This window comes from Harmonia axyridis, chromosome 1 (assembly GCF_914767665.1).
Source record: "Harmonia axyridis chromosome 1, icHarAxyr1.1, whole genome shotgun sequence".
Lineage (NCBI taxonomy): Eukaryota > Metazoa > Arthropoda > Insecta > Coleoptera > Coccinellidae > Harmonia > Harmonia axyridis.
The window spans coordinates 45,032,870-45,047,726 of NC_059501.1; the positions used below are offsets into that span (position 1 = coordinate 45,032,870).

The following is a 14,857-nucleotide window of genomic DNA, read 5'->3' on the forward strand; positions in this document are numbered from 1 at the left end:
TATTCAAGTGAAGTTGCTAATTAAAATATTTAATGTCATTAGTTTTCGAAGAGTTCTGAAGTGTATATAAATAACTTATACATTTTGTAAATTTAGTGCGGAATCGAAGTGAGTATATTTTTTATAAATTATCTTTTTTAATTTACACGTGCGTTTATTAACAACCAACATAACCTTCAAGTTTATTTGTGTAGTTCATCCTAAGCAACGCGAATGTTTTTTTTTGCGTTTGTTATTGGTTAATGTTCTTGGACCGACATCCTTCCAATATTTACGAAAAGTCAATGGTATTTTATACGACACTTTCTTCGATGCGTGTCGTGAGTTACATTTATTGGAGGATGATAACCATTGGGATTTCACACTTGCAGATGCAGCACTGAGCTCATCTCCACAACAAATTCGTCAATTATTTTCAATAATATTAACAACGTGTTTTCCGTCTGAAGCATCTGCTCTCTGGAACAAATATATAAAGACTCAATGAGTGAAGATATTTTGCATCGGATTAGAATTACTAATCAAAATCCTGATATTCAATTCTCCGCAGAAATATACAATGAGGCTTTAATTATGATTGAGGATATTTGTATTCTTATTTCAAACATGCCACTCATCCATTTTGGCATGCCGGCGCCGAACCGCCCAGCAGTAGATATCATCAACAGTGATGTTCAACGTGAACACCAGTTTGATGAGACTTCGTTGGCTACTTTTGTTGCTAATAATGAAAAATTGCTTACAGCTGAACAACGAAATGTATATGATCAAATTAACGTATCAGTTGCAGCACAACAAGGTGGATTCTTTTTTTTGAATGCACCAGGTGGCACTGGTAAAACCTTTCTCATCTCACTGATACTTGCGCGCATGAATGTACAATGGCCCACACACAAGCATTCGCTTGAAGCTCTCGACAGGTCCCTGAAGGATATCAAAGATAATACTAGGCTTTTCGGTGGTGCTCTACTGCTACTGTCTGGTGATTTCAGGCAAACATTGCCAGTAATTCCACGTGCGACATATGCAGACGAAGTAAACGCATGTTTGAAGGAATCTTATCTATGGCGGAGTGTCAGTAAATTGAGCCTTACTATCAATATGCGCGTTCAACTACAAAATGATCCATTAGCGTCAGGATTCTCTGAACAATTGTTAGACATTGGCAACGGTAAAATTCAACTGTATGAAGATACCCAATTTATTAAATTTCCAGAGAACTTTTGCAACATGATGGCTACCAAAGATGAATTAATAAATAGTATCTTTCCAGATTTAAGATATAACTATACTATATATATATATATATATATATATATATATATATATATATATATATATATATTTATATATATATATATATATATATATATATATATATTATATATATTATACGCAGGGGGGCCTCGAGCCTTCGGGGATTGACGACCCCGCGTACCCGAGTTGCCCAGCGAAGAGGGTCAGCAGCCCCTTCGCTGTGACAATCATTTTGCTTTCGATATAAATAACGAAGCCTCGGATACTGCCTCCGGTGTAGGGATTGCGCCAGGGGGAAGATCGATACAGTCTCTATTAGTGGAAAGTGAGGCAAGTGGCGCTTCCCTACGAACTGGTACCACAAGGCCTAGCAGCTCAAATAGGACAAGGTTGGTTAATAGCTTGGACATGTCACTTCCTGGCAGTCCCGCTGTTGGCCAAAGGAGAAAGAGGCAGCATTGGACTAGGGATATGAACACCAGTCTTATCAATGCATACTTCGAAGCGACAGAAGGGGAAACTAACAGAAGAAAATATGCGGCTAAACTGGAGGAACTCTGGTCTGAAAGATACCCAGACAAACAATTTGCCGGAAAACACCTGATTGCACAAATTAAAAACATCAAAACGCGGAAGCTCCTCGCTCCGGATGAAATTGACATGCTGAAAGCTAATTTCACAAGAAGGTCAACAAATACAACTGCTTGAAACAATAAGAAGAAGTCTGCATAGAAGGAGCATAACACCACAACAAGATGTAGAAAATGAACAAAACATTGAAGAACCGCACACAACACAACACGAGCTGGACGAGACCCACAAAGAGATAACAACACTCTTCCAGCAAATCAGCCAAAATTGGAATGGAGTAAACATGGAAGCTAGGCCCAAGATTTCCAAACTCACTCAGAACATAGACACGAAAGAAACCATCCAAGCCATCAACAAGGCAATGAAATCAGTGTTCGATAACTCTACTAACTTCGCAGATCTATGTCACATAGTATATTGCGCTGCCCTAATTACTAACACCATATTAAAGACTAGAAAAGAGACCCCAACACAAGAAAACCATAAACAACAAAAACCACCTTGGGAGGAGAGATTAGAAAAGAAGATATCGAATCTGAGAAAAGAGATAGGCGTCCTGCATACATTTCTGAATAATCCAAATCCCAGCAAGAAAGTTGAAAAGAAGCTGCAAACATACACCAAAAAATTGAAATTGAAAAACAAATTAACGCAGTATAAGGAAAGTTTGAGAACACACGCAGAGAATCTAAAACAAAAAATCGCGGCATTGGGAAATAGGATGAGGAGATATCACAAAAGAACACAACGATACAGAGAAAACAATCTTTTCACATACAATCAAAGGCAGTTCTTTAGGAATATAGACGAAGAGAAGGACAAAAACAGAGCAGAGACCCCAGCTCCGGTTGAAATGAGGAAATATTGGTCAAATATCTGGTCGAAGAAAAACGAGCACAACAAAGCAGCAACATGGATAGAGCGAGAGAAAGAGGAAAACAAGAACCTGCGAGGAATGACTGCTATAGTTGTAACAGAAGAAGATGTTAGAACGACGATAAAGAGAACAAAAAACTGGTCAACACCGGGCATTGATAGCATCCACAATTATTGGTGGAAGTCATTCACAAACACTCAAAAAACACTAGCCCGCCTCATAAGAGAAGCTATAGAGGATCCTCGCACCATCCCAGAATATTTTACGCAGGGCACCACACTCATGACACCCAAAAGAGGAGACCTAACCCAACCCAGCAACTATAGACCAATAACCTGTCTACCATCGATTTATAAACTGATTACTTCAACTATAGGCCACAAAATCAAGATCCACCTGAAAAACAACCATATAATGGCCTGGGAACAGAATAGGTGTAAGGACAAAGGAAGAGGAGCCAAAGAACTTCTGATAATCGATAATTTACTGACAAAACAGGCGAAAAAGAAACTAAAGAATGTATCGATGGCCTGGATCGATTACCAGAAAGCGTACGATTCGGTACCGCACTCCTGGTTGCTGGAGGTATTGGAGATCTATAAAGTGGACAAACAGGTGATCGGGCTGATTAAAAGCCTAATGAAAACTTGGCGCACAAAGATAACCGTTCACACGGGAACAACAAAATACAACACAGAAGAAGTAAAAATACAGAACGGTATATTTCAAGGAGATAGCCTGAGTCCGCTGTTGTTCTGTCTAGCTCTGAATCCACTTAGCAGCATGCTTAACAGATCTGAATATGGCTACAAGATCGACGAACTGATCAAACTTACACACCTATTCTACATGGACGATCTGAAGCTGTTCGCTGGAGGAAAGAAACAGTTGGAAGGGGAACTCGAATTGGTTAGGAGGTTCAGTGAGGATATCGGGATGAAGTTTGGTCTGGAAAAGTGCGCGCTTGTGGAAGTGAAAAGAGGGAAATTTATAGAAACAGATGACATCAAGGTTTCTGAGGGTAAGGTGATGCAGAGCATGAAAATAGAGGAGAGATACAAATACCTAGGAATTCAACAGTCATTTGAAATAAACCATCAGGAAAACAAAAAAACTGCGGAATTAGAACTTATCAGGAGGGTGCGCAAAATACTGAATACCCAACTCTCAGCGAAGAACAAAATAGTGGCCATTAATACCTGGGCCATCCCAACTTTATTGTACACTGCTGGAGTGCTAACCTGGTCTAAGACGGACTTAGAAGGACTAGACAGGAAAATAAGAACTTCCTTGACTAAACATGGTATGCTGCATCCTAATTCTGCCATAGAACGACTTTACTTACCCCGTAAAGAAGGAGGACGCGGCCTGAGCAACTTACCTGCAAAAAAGAACAAAAACAAATAACAACATTCTTCGAGAATAGCAACTTACCTGTTCATCGATGGGTTGCAGCTCACCGACGCTCCTGTGCGACTGCTGGAGGGAACCAAGATCTAGACGCACACGAAGATCCATCTGAAAAACTGAGAGAAAGCTGAAAATCAAAAGCTCTACACGGAAGATTCCATGCCAGCCTACACCAACCAGAGGTTGACGTGGCGAGCTCGAATACATACCTGATGCAAGGCTACCTCTTTCCGCAGACAGAAGGAACATTCCTGGCCATACAAGATCAGGTTGTCCCGACTAGAACATATCTGAAATATATTCTACAACAGCAGGTGGAAAGCACTAAATGTAGACTGTGCAATGTTGCGGAGAAGTCGGTGCAACATTTATCATCAGGATGCTCAACCATAGCGAATACGAAATATCTGGCTCGCCATAACAATATGGGGAAGGTTGTACACCAGCTGTTGTGTCTTCAGAAAGACCTCATCCAGCACTTTACACCACACCACGTGTACACTCCAAAAACTGTACTGAAAAACCAACATTCCAAAGTTTACTGGGACCTAACGCTCATAACGGATAGAGGGGTTGAGCATAACCGTCCAGATATGGTGGTGTGGGACAAATTGAACAAAACCGCCACCATAATAGACTTCGCGGTTCCCCAAGACAACAACTTGGCGAAGACCTACGCAGAAAAGATAAGGAAATATGAGGCACTAGCACATCAGATGAAAGATATGTATGTGGAAGCTTAAAAGCGTAATAATTAAGCCCCTGGTCATAACTGTGAATGATCTCGTTCACCCTAAGAGCACTCAACATCTCAAGGAGCTGAATCTGCCTAAGAACACGATCACATGGATGCAGAAGGCTGTGATTTTGGGAACCGTGAATATCTTACGGAAGGTCGTATACCCCCATTGATCAAAAAGAGGGTTATCCTTGATGCCTTGGCGTCCGGATAACTCTACGAAACCCACTAATAAGTGTGAATTTAAAAAAAAAATATATATATATATATATATATACATATATATATATATATATATATATATATATATATATATATATATATATATATATATCAATAGTATTTTCTTTATTTGGAAGTGTCAGGTTTTTAATGAAGTCGTTTAGTTCATATAAAAAAATATAATTATACGTTTCGGAGAACACTCTCCTTCTTCAGTAAAAATAACTCATCTGATAGTTTACAATATGAAATATTAATTAAAATTGAGCCTGTAAAAAAACACAAACATTTAAAATAGTATACACAATAGTTTACTTCACAAAATGAGTTAATTAAAATAAATGTATCCCACCTTCAATTTCTCGTCATTTCACAATATTGGAACGTGAATGTCAAAGTCAGTCTTCTTTGGTATGTGTCACGTTTTTGGTCTTGTCTTCTTCTTTTTGTTGTGTCGGTTTTTTAAGGAGTGGTACATAAAATTGACTGAGTTGTTTTACGTCTTGTCTATCATTTACTGTTTTTTCCAAGTTTGATTGTATGTGTATCATCTCCCATATTTCTCTCTGTTTTCGTTTTGGCTCTATTGTTAGTATTTTTGTCTCGTCATAGTCGAATTCGTGTTTTTTTGTCTTTTTATGTTTGTTCAGTGCCGTTGTTGCGTTTTTTGTGTATTTATGAGCGTTGAGTCTGTCGTGTAATCTCTGTGATGTTTGTCCAATGTATTGCTTGTCACAGTTTTTGCACGGAATACTGTAAACTGAATTAGACTTCTTAGATTTGGGTGTTGAAGTTTTTAATTTAGTGAAAATCTCCTTTATTTGATTTTGAGGTTTATGGACTAATTCGATGTTGTGGGGTTTTAATATCTTCGTTATTTTATGTGATAAGTTTTTTGTGTAGGGAATTGGTATTCGTGTTTTTTGTTCTTTTTTTTCCTCAGTTATTATCGTGTTGTACAGTCTATGTATTCTTTGGTTTATTAGTGGTGTAGTCATCTTTGTAGGGTAGTTGTTCTTAATAAGTCGGTCTTTCAATTCTTTTATAATTTTTGGTCTCAATTCCGGTGATGTAAGTTTTAGGGCTCTGTCAATGTATCCAATTATTGTGCCTCGTATTTGTCGTATTTAATACAATGGGTAAAGAAATGAACAATCTTATCAAGAACATTCAGAACAGTGAAACAGAAGAAACAATACAGGAACTCACGAATCAAATACATAGAAGACAGACATACATAATAACAGAATGTACAAAAACCTACAACAAAAAACTAGAAACACTGACTAGGAGAACAAACATACAAATGGACACAAAATATTTGACAGACGATACAATAGAGAACATCACACAAGCAACACTCCCCCCATATGTAATTGATACTCTCAAATTGGGAGCAAAATTTGCCATAGAAGACAATAACATCGGAAAAGTCCCAACACACCAAATATTGGCACATATTGAAGGAGGAATCACAAAATTACCAACAGACGAACAGAATGACATACGAATGAAAGTATCACAAACACTAAGTTCACATATAAAAAACATAAAGGGACAAAAACAGAGACACAACAAACATTTGACTAACTTTACCAAAACAAAAAAATTTTTCAAAGAACACAACGAATTACTAATTACAAGAGCAGACAAAGGAAACAAGACAGTAATCATGACAAACACGGAATACGAAGAAAAAATGAGCATTTTGTTGAAAGATAATACTACATACATAAAAACTAAACGAGACATGACGCTAACATTAGAAAAAGAAAACAACAAAATAATAAAGAATTGGAAAGAGAAAGGATTCATATCAGAAATTGATTACAAAACTTTGATCATACACAACAGCAAAACACCAAAAATATACGGATTACCTAAAATCCACAAAGAAGGAAATCCTTTACGTCCAATAGTGTCTTGTGTCCAATCACCTTTATACCATCTATCAAAATACCTAGCGGAAATACTAACACGTACAACCGGTAACAATGAATACTACATAAAAAACTCAATAGAGCTAAAAGAACAATTAAATAAATTAAAAATAAACAAAAATGATAAATTATATTCACTTGATGTAGTATCTCTATACACAAATATCCCTATTGAGCTAGTGAAAGAATATATATAGTGAAATATATATATATATATATATATATATATATATATATATATATATATATATACAGGGTGGCCACTTTTTCAATGGGATTGTATTGGTAACTTTTAAACCATAAGAGTTAGAAGGTCGGTCAAATTGAGAAAAAGTTGCATGCATAGAAGCATTATCAAGCAAATCAAACAAATCGAGATTATCAGGGCCGGTTTTCGAGATATCATAAGAAAAGTAAATTATGTCATTTTAATTTTTCTTTTTTTCCGACTTTATTTCAAATATTATCAAAAAATGTTACAGGAATTTTTTATTCGACAGTAAATTATCTTCAATTTGACGTAATCAGATTTCGTATCCAACGTTTCGTACTCTCTGGGCCATCCTCAACCTCATGTTTTTCAATACGGACCTGCATATTTTATGACATTTTTCGAAATAACTTTTAACGCTGGATTCAACGATATATCATACAATGTCATTCAAAGTTGATTTTAGGTGATTTTGACCCTTATCCAAATTTAATGGTGAGTATGTAAGAAAAAACAAGTCTATTAACGATATCAATGTTCTGACCCAAATTCAATTGAACCCAGAAAAAAATCGAGAACTGTGGCCAGTGAATGAATTTTTTCGAAAACTGCTGTTAATAAAATAGTCAAGAGACGCGAATACAATGATTTTAAATTTGAATACCAAGCCTTGCAAAAATTATATCGTAATGATCTCAAAATAAAGTTCGATTCTGTAATTTGTTTCAACGATTCAAATGACAAATACAACAATAGTGATACCTCGCGAGAAAATGGAGAATGTTTTGGAAGGTATTCAAGTAGACCAAACAAGCAACTGTATAAGAAGTATGGGTTCCAGAACCGTAAAGTGCAATTTACAAAATGGTGGACATTTCGAACACTTACTTCATTAATTTTCATTTACATTCGAATAATCATTTGATTTTTCTTTCATCAAATGATACTTTCGTTTAATTATTATGAATTGAAATATTTAAATGATTATTATAAAAGAAGAACCAAGAAACCAGTATACTGGTTTCTTGCTTTGATTCTAATATGTTCCATTTAGTTCAAGATGGGTAAGTTGATTTTCTTATCGAAATTTATTGCATATTGCATGTTGTTAATTAAACTAAATGAAGGTAATACAGATCCGACCCAAAGAAAATTGGAAAAGGGTCAAAATCACCTGAAAATTTACTTTGAATGACATTGTATGATATATCGTTGAATTCAGCGTTGAAAGTTATTTCGAAAAATGTCATAAAATATGCAGGTTCGTATTGAAAAAAATGAGGTTGAGGGTGGCCCAGAGAGTACGAAACGTTGGATACGAAATATGATTACGTCAAATTGAGGATAATTTACTGTCGAATAAAAAATTCCTGTAACATTTTTTGATGATATTTGAAATGAAGTGGGAAAAAAAGAAAAATCAAAATGACATAATTTACTTTTCTTATGATATCTCGAAAACCGGCCCTGATAATCTCGATTTGTTTGATTTGCTTGATAATGCTTCTATGCATGCAACTTTTTCTCAATTTGACCGACCTTCTAACTCTTATGGTTTAAAAGTTACCAATACAATCCCATTGAAAAAGTGGCCACCCTGTATATATATATATATATATATATATATATTTTGATCATGGTAATAACCTGCTTTTCAATAGTCAATAGTATTTCCTTTATTTGGAAGTGTCAGGTTTTTAATGAACTTGTTTATTTCATATAAAAAAATATATAATCATACGTTTCGGAGAGACTCTCCTTCTTCAGTAAAAATGATATTCATCTAATAGTTTACAATATAAAAATAATTAAAATTGAGCCTGTTTTATATGAAATAAACAAGTTCATTAAAAACCTGACACTTCCAAATAAAGGAAATACTATTGACTATATATATATATATATATATATATATATATATATATATATATATATATATATATATATATATATATATATATATATATATATATATATATATTGCGATCAATAATTTTTTATTATATATATATATATATATATTTATATATAACAACGCTGTAGATTGTATATAAACTCAAACCTCACACTCCGCACTGCTTATACAAACCCGGTATATAGGACCGACGTCGATAGAAATCATTTTTTATTTGTTCTTATAGAGCTCGTAAATCGGATATTCCATTTTTCTGAAATATACATCTAAAAACCATACGATTTGAAGCTTATACAAACCCGGTACATTAAATCGACGTCATGAGAATTGAATAGTGATCCTTTCGATTATGAACCTAGCAGTCATACTTGAAGAACTTATAAATACTAATAGTATTTTTCCATAGGTAGTCGTTGTGATAAATGCTTTCTTTTAGAGAACTTGAAATTCTGCTCAAGGGAACAGAGTTACATGAAAAATTTTATGAGTTGTACAAATTTTCTTATTAACTCAAATGAAACATATACGTGAACGTAAGAGGTTCTTTCATCTACCATTTTTTCAAATCTGTCCCAAACGTAAAAATCCGAAGTTGATGGAGCAGTACTTCTCACTGGGCACGAAACAAGTTCTGTCATATCGTCGGCTAAGATTGTAAATCTGCTATGTCCATAATGAACAATTTTACAGGAGACCAAAAAAACCGTACAGTACAGTGTTATAATAATAATAAAAAGAGAGTTTATTCATGAAAATACATTCAATAAACTCTATTGAATGTATTTCCATGAATAAACTCTCTTATTAGTCTTAGCCGACGATATGTATCCTTCGATAAAGAAGCAATTCGTTCAAAAATATCTGTTTCCGAAAATTCTTCATAATTTTCCTGCCTCTGATTTCACGAAACAAGTGAATGCGGAACTTCATCTTGAGAAAAAAAGAAGTAAATTGGCCAGATTCGAAAATATTTCTGACAAATCAAAAGTTGCATGCCAAACATATACTATTCAGATAACTTCAAAGCGAAATAATTATCGAATTGGGATCAACGTGGAAAATAAAGACGAAAAATGAACTAAGGTAGAAAATCTTTCAAGAATCAAAAGAACTCAAATTACACGGAAACTGTGGATTTAGGGTTATCAATAAATATGACTCGAACGACCGCAAATGAGTCATACCAACTTATTCTCCACGGTTCAAGTCTGATTTGGAATCACCCTGTATAGAACTTGAGTTATTGTGTAGTGCAGCATGTTTTTGCTGCTTGTTACAGGAGAGCTGCATGCGATCATTCTTCTCAAAAGACTTTGATCTTCGGATTTTGGAAAAAAAAAAATTTATCAAGCAATTGAATTCGAATAATTGATGAGTAATTTTCGTTCAAAATCGATTCTGTCGGGCGCAGCCATGATGAGTATAGAATCAAGTTTAATGATTTATGACTACCAATGATATAACTTTATTTATATTGTTTTGTCAGTGACATATATAAACAATGGAAAAAATATATAAATGAACCGAATAAGAACCATGCTTCACAATCGAAACGATGTTGGAAATGATGGACAATCATCAAAAGAACGGTTTGAATTCAATCAATTAGGAGTGTTAAGGAAGAATACAATAGATTGGTATAGTGTTATGAGGAAATATTGAACTTTTTTGTGGAATTCATAGGAATATCGAAACTAAGAAGAATAAATCAAAATAAAATCATTGATATAAATGTTATATCGATAACTGGAATAATCTAATTCTTAGTTACAACTAGTTGAATGAAATAAATATTCTTAGAATTTGTCTCAGAACTGAAATCATCTGAAAAAATAAGAATGTGTGAGTGAAATAGATATTGTGAGTGGGTACTTGATTGAAAAACTCATTGAAAATATAATTATAATCAAAACTGAAAATATCACATAACTTCAAGTCTGCCCCTCACATTCCATGTCCCAATCCTCCACACTCACCTGTTCTTTTTCTTTCCTATCTTGAATGCTTTTTCCGTTGGTTCATCTCCTGTTCTGTTTCTCCCACATTCATACCTCGTTTTCGTTGTTTTGTCCTATGTATTTTTCCAAACTCGGATTCCTTCCCACGCCTTGTCTTCGCTATGATCGTTTATCCTTCCTCTTCTACCTCCACTGATTTTTTGATGAATGACCCCCTATATGTGCTCGTTTCTCCTTTCTCTTTCACTCCTTGTTCGTTGTCATCCCAAACAAATAGCTTTCCTTCTATTGATATCTTCTTATACCCAACTCGCACTCTTTTCCCCTTACTTTTTCCTACTCTTCTTCTCTCAAGAATCTGTTTTTGAACTTGTCTTTCCTTTGCTGTCAGATCATAATCTATAAACCTTTCAACTTCTGTTTATTTTCCATTCATTCATTCATTCTGTTTTTGATCCCAGCTAACCACTTCGGCCACTATCATTTCTCCTTTCAATATTTTCTGACTTAAAAATTTCCGAATGAGTAATAGATTTCTCAAACATCAATCTGTGTTATCATAAGTCTCGATTCAAAACTCAGTGAAATATCAGTACTTTCTAAATATGAGGTGCAGTTATTTCCTATTCATTTTTTTAAGGTTTTGAAAAAAGAGTCGAGTCTCTAGGAGGGGGCAGTGGCCCCCCCTTGGCGACGCCCATGGTCTCTTTCTTACCAGATGTTTTTTATGTCATTATTTGGGATAAATATTTTCTCCAAATACTCCATTCTATGCTGGTTGGGTAGGTCATAAAAGCTGTTTGGGATTTGCCAAAAATATTTTCGAAGTACAGTTCTATTAGATTTGTTCTTGTTTGAGAACAAATTTTGAAAATTTGCATTTAAAATTGAAAATGATTGAAATATGAACTTCAATTTGAGTATGCATTGGAATATGCAGTTATGCAAATGCATATCTATCTGAAGCTCAGTTATGATTATGCCAACCTTGTCGGTTTTGTGATCAAAGAAATATTAGATAATTTTATCAAGATATTTTGTTTGAATTTGTATAGTTCTGGTTGGGTGATCCACATAATATTCATTACGACTTTTGAAATGCAATATGAAGTCAATATTTCGATTGAATTGAAAGCAATAGAAACCGAGAGACCGAGACCAATTATATCGTCCTATTCAGAGAAAAAAAGAAAAATAAAATACAACTAAGTATGAAAATACTTCAAAAAAACTTCCGCACATATTGAAATGTACTTCTCCGACTGCGCTTTGAAAGACGACAAACTTTTTTCATTTAAAATATTTCTAGGCAGGAGTCTATAGAATTTTAGGCCATAATAAAAAATGTTCCTCTGAGAGAAATTGGTTCTACAAAGGGGAACCACCAAAAGATTTGCTTTTCTTGTTGCACCGGGAAAACAACCGTCTACAACAAAATTTTTTCTAGTCCAGAGTATCGACCTGTATAACAAAATCTTTCTAATAGTGAAAATATAAGCTTCCTTGTATAGTAAGTTGGTCGGGTGGAGACGCTTTTTCTTCAAAATAATCCTGAAAATATTATTTTGCGTCTTCTCTTCGGGACCAAAGTCATTCCTGTGGCAACCTCCCAAGCTATTATACAATATCTGGGAATAGAAATTATAAAGCTCAACGACAGTTTAAAAATAAATAGTCATAAGAGTTCAATATGAAATAATAATTCATCACATTTGTTTCTTCCATGCAGATTCCTGCTATTCAATATTCAATCTATATGTTGGTTAACTAGTATCATTCATTATTGTGACGATTCAATTTTTACTTTCTTTTATACAGAGTGGCCACTTTTTTGTGGGATTGTATTGGTAACTTTTAAACCATAAGAGTTAGAAGGTCGGTCAAAGGGAGAAAAAGTTGCATGCATAGAAGCATTATCAAGCAGTTCGAACAAATCGAGATTATCAGGGCCGGTTATTGAGATATCATAAGAAAAGTAAAATCTGTCATTTTGATTTTTCTTTTTTTCCCACTTTATTTCAAATATTATCAAAAAATGTTACAGGAATTTTTTATTCGACAGTAAATTATCCTCAATTTGAAGTAATCAGATTTCGTATCCAAAATTTTGTACTCTCTGGGCCACCGTCAACCTCATTTTTTTTCAATACGGACCTGCATATTTTATGACACTTTTCGAAATAACTTTTAACGCTGAATTCAACGATATATCATACAACCTTCAAAGTTGATTTTCAGGTGATTTTGACCCTTATCCAATTTTCGTTGGGTCGGATCTGTAATTACATTTAGGTACCTTTAGTTTAATTAACAACAAGCAATACATTTCGATAAGAGAATCAACTTACTCATCTTGAACTAAATGTAATAATAATAATAAATAATAATTATTTACATATTTCAATTCATAATAATTAAACGAAAGTATCATCTAATGAAAAAAAATCAAATGATTATTCGAAAGTAAATGAAAATGAATGAAGTAAGTGTTCGAAATGTACACCATTTTGTAAAATGCACTTTACGTTTCTGGAACCCATACTTATACATTTGCTTGTTTCGTCTCCTTGATTACCTTCCAATACATTCTCAATCTTCTCGCCAGGAATCACTATTGATGGATTTGTCAGTTGTTCCATTGAAACAAATTATAGAATCGAATAATTTTGAGATCACTACGATATAATTTTTGCAAGGCTTGGATTCAAATTTAAAATCATTGTATTCGCGTATCTTGACTATTTAATTAACAGCAGTTTTTGATAAAGTCCATTCACTAACCACAATTCTCGATTTTTTTTTCTGGGTTCAGTTGAATTTGGGTCAGAACATTAATATATTGATATACTTGTTTTTTCATACATACACACCAGTAAATTTGGATAAGTGTCAAAATCACCTGAAAGTCAACTTTGAATGATTTATTATCGTTGAATTCAGCGTTAAAAGTTATTTCGAAAAGTGTCATGAAATATGCAGGTCCGTATTGAAAAAAAAGGGGGTTGAGGGTGGTCAAGAGAGACCGAAACGTTGGATACCAAATTGAAAAATGAAAAATTGAGGATAATTTACTGTCGAATAAAAAATTATTGTGAAATTTTTTCGATATTTGAATTAAGGTGGGAAAAAAAGAAATTTCAAAATGACATAATTTACTTTTCTTATGATATCTCAATAACTGGCCATGATAATCTCGATTTGTTTGAACTGCTTGACAATGCTTCTATGTATGCAATTTTTTCTCCATTCGACCGACCTTCTAATTCTTTTGGTTTTGAAGTTACCAATACAATCCCCTTAAAAAAGTGGCCACTCTGTATATCGTCAAACATTTTTCTACAAATAAAAATTGGAGTGTTAAAAGTTCAAAATCCATATTTTAAGGATTCAAACTTGTTCTCTTTTATCTTCATTTTGCCCATTCTTTTTTATTTTGGTAATCCTGTTTATATTGTCAACTTCGGAAAATAATTACTTCATTTTTTTATCGCAAAAATTTACTATTCTGAATCATTTCTTCTCTAACTCGTCCATAATCTCACATATGTTTATAGGAACAATATTTATTCCGATTAAAAAACTTCACTTTCAACATATCCTACTAAAGTGCTTATTGCTCGAAATATCGAATTGCTTTTAGAAAGTGCTTAATATTCGCGATTTTTTTTTCAAATTCGGTGCTTAGTGCTCGAAACCCTTTTTTTTTTGGTGAATATAAAACCAGTTATGGTTGACAT

The 14,857-nt window shown here is 34.0% G+C and overlaps 1 protein-coding gene across 1 annotated transcript; it reads left to right on the forward strand.

Moving 5' to 3' along the window:
• The first annotated feature begins 6,231 nt into the window (after nt 1–6,231).
• LOC123670856 lies at nt 6,232–7,233 on the forward strand. The gene has a single exon (XM_045604435.1). It carries the CDS (start codon nt 6,232–6,234, stop codon nt 7,231–7,233), a length of 1,002 nt encoding a protein of 333 aa, XP_045460391.1.
• The last annotated feature ends 7,624 nt before the right edge of the window (nt 7,234–14,857 follow it).

Bases quoted from the DNA above. Each gene is read 5' to 3' on its own strand.
- LOC123670856 (XM_045604435.1), top strand. From the start codon at position 6,232: ATGGGTAAAGAAATGAACAATCTTATCAAGAACATTCAGAACAGTGAA.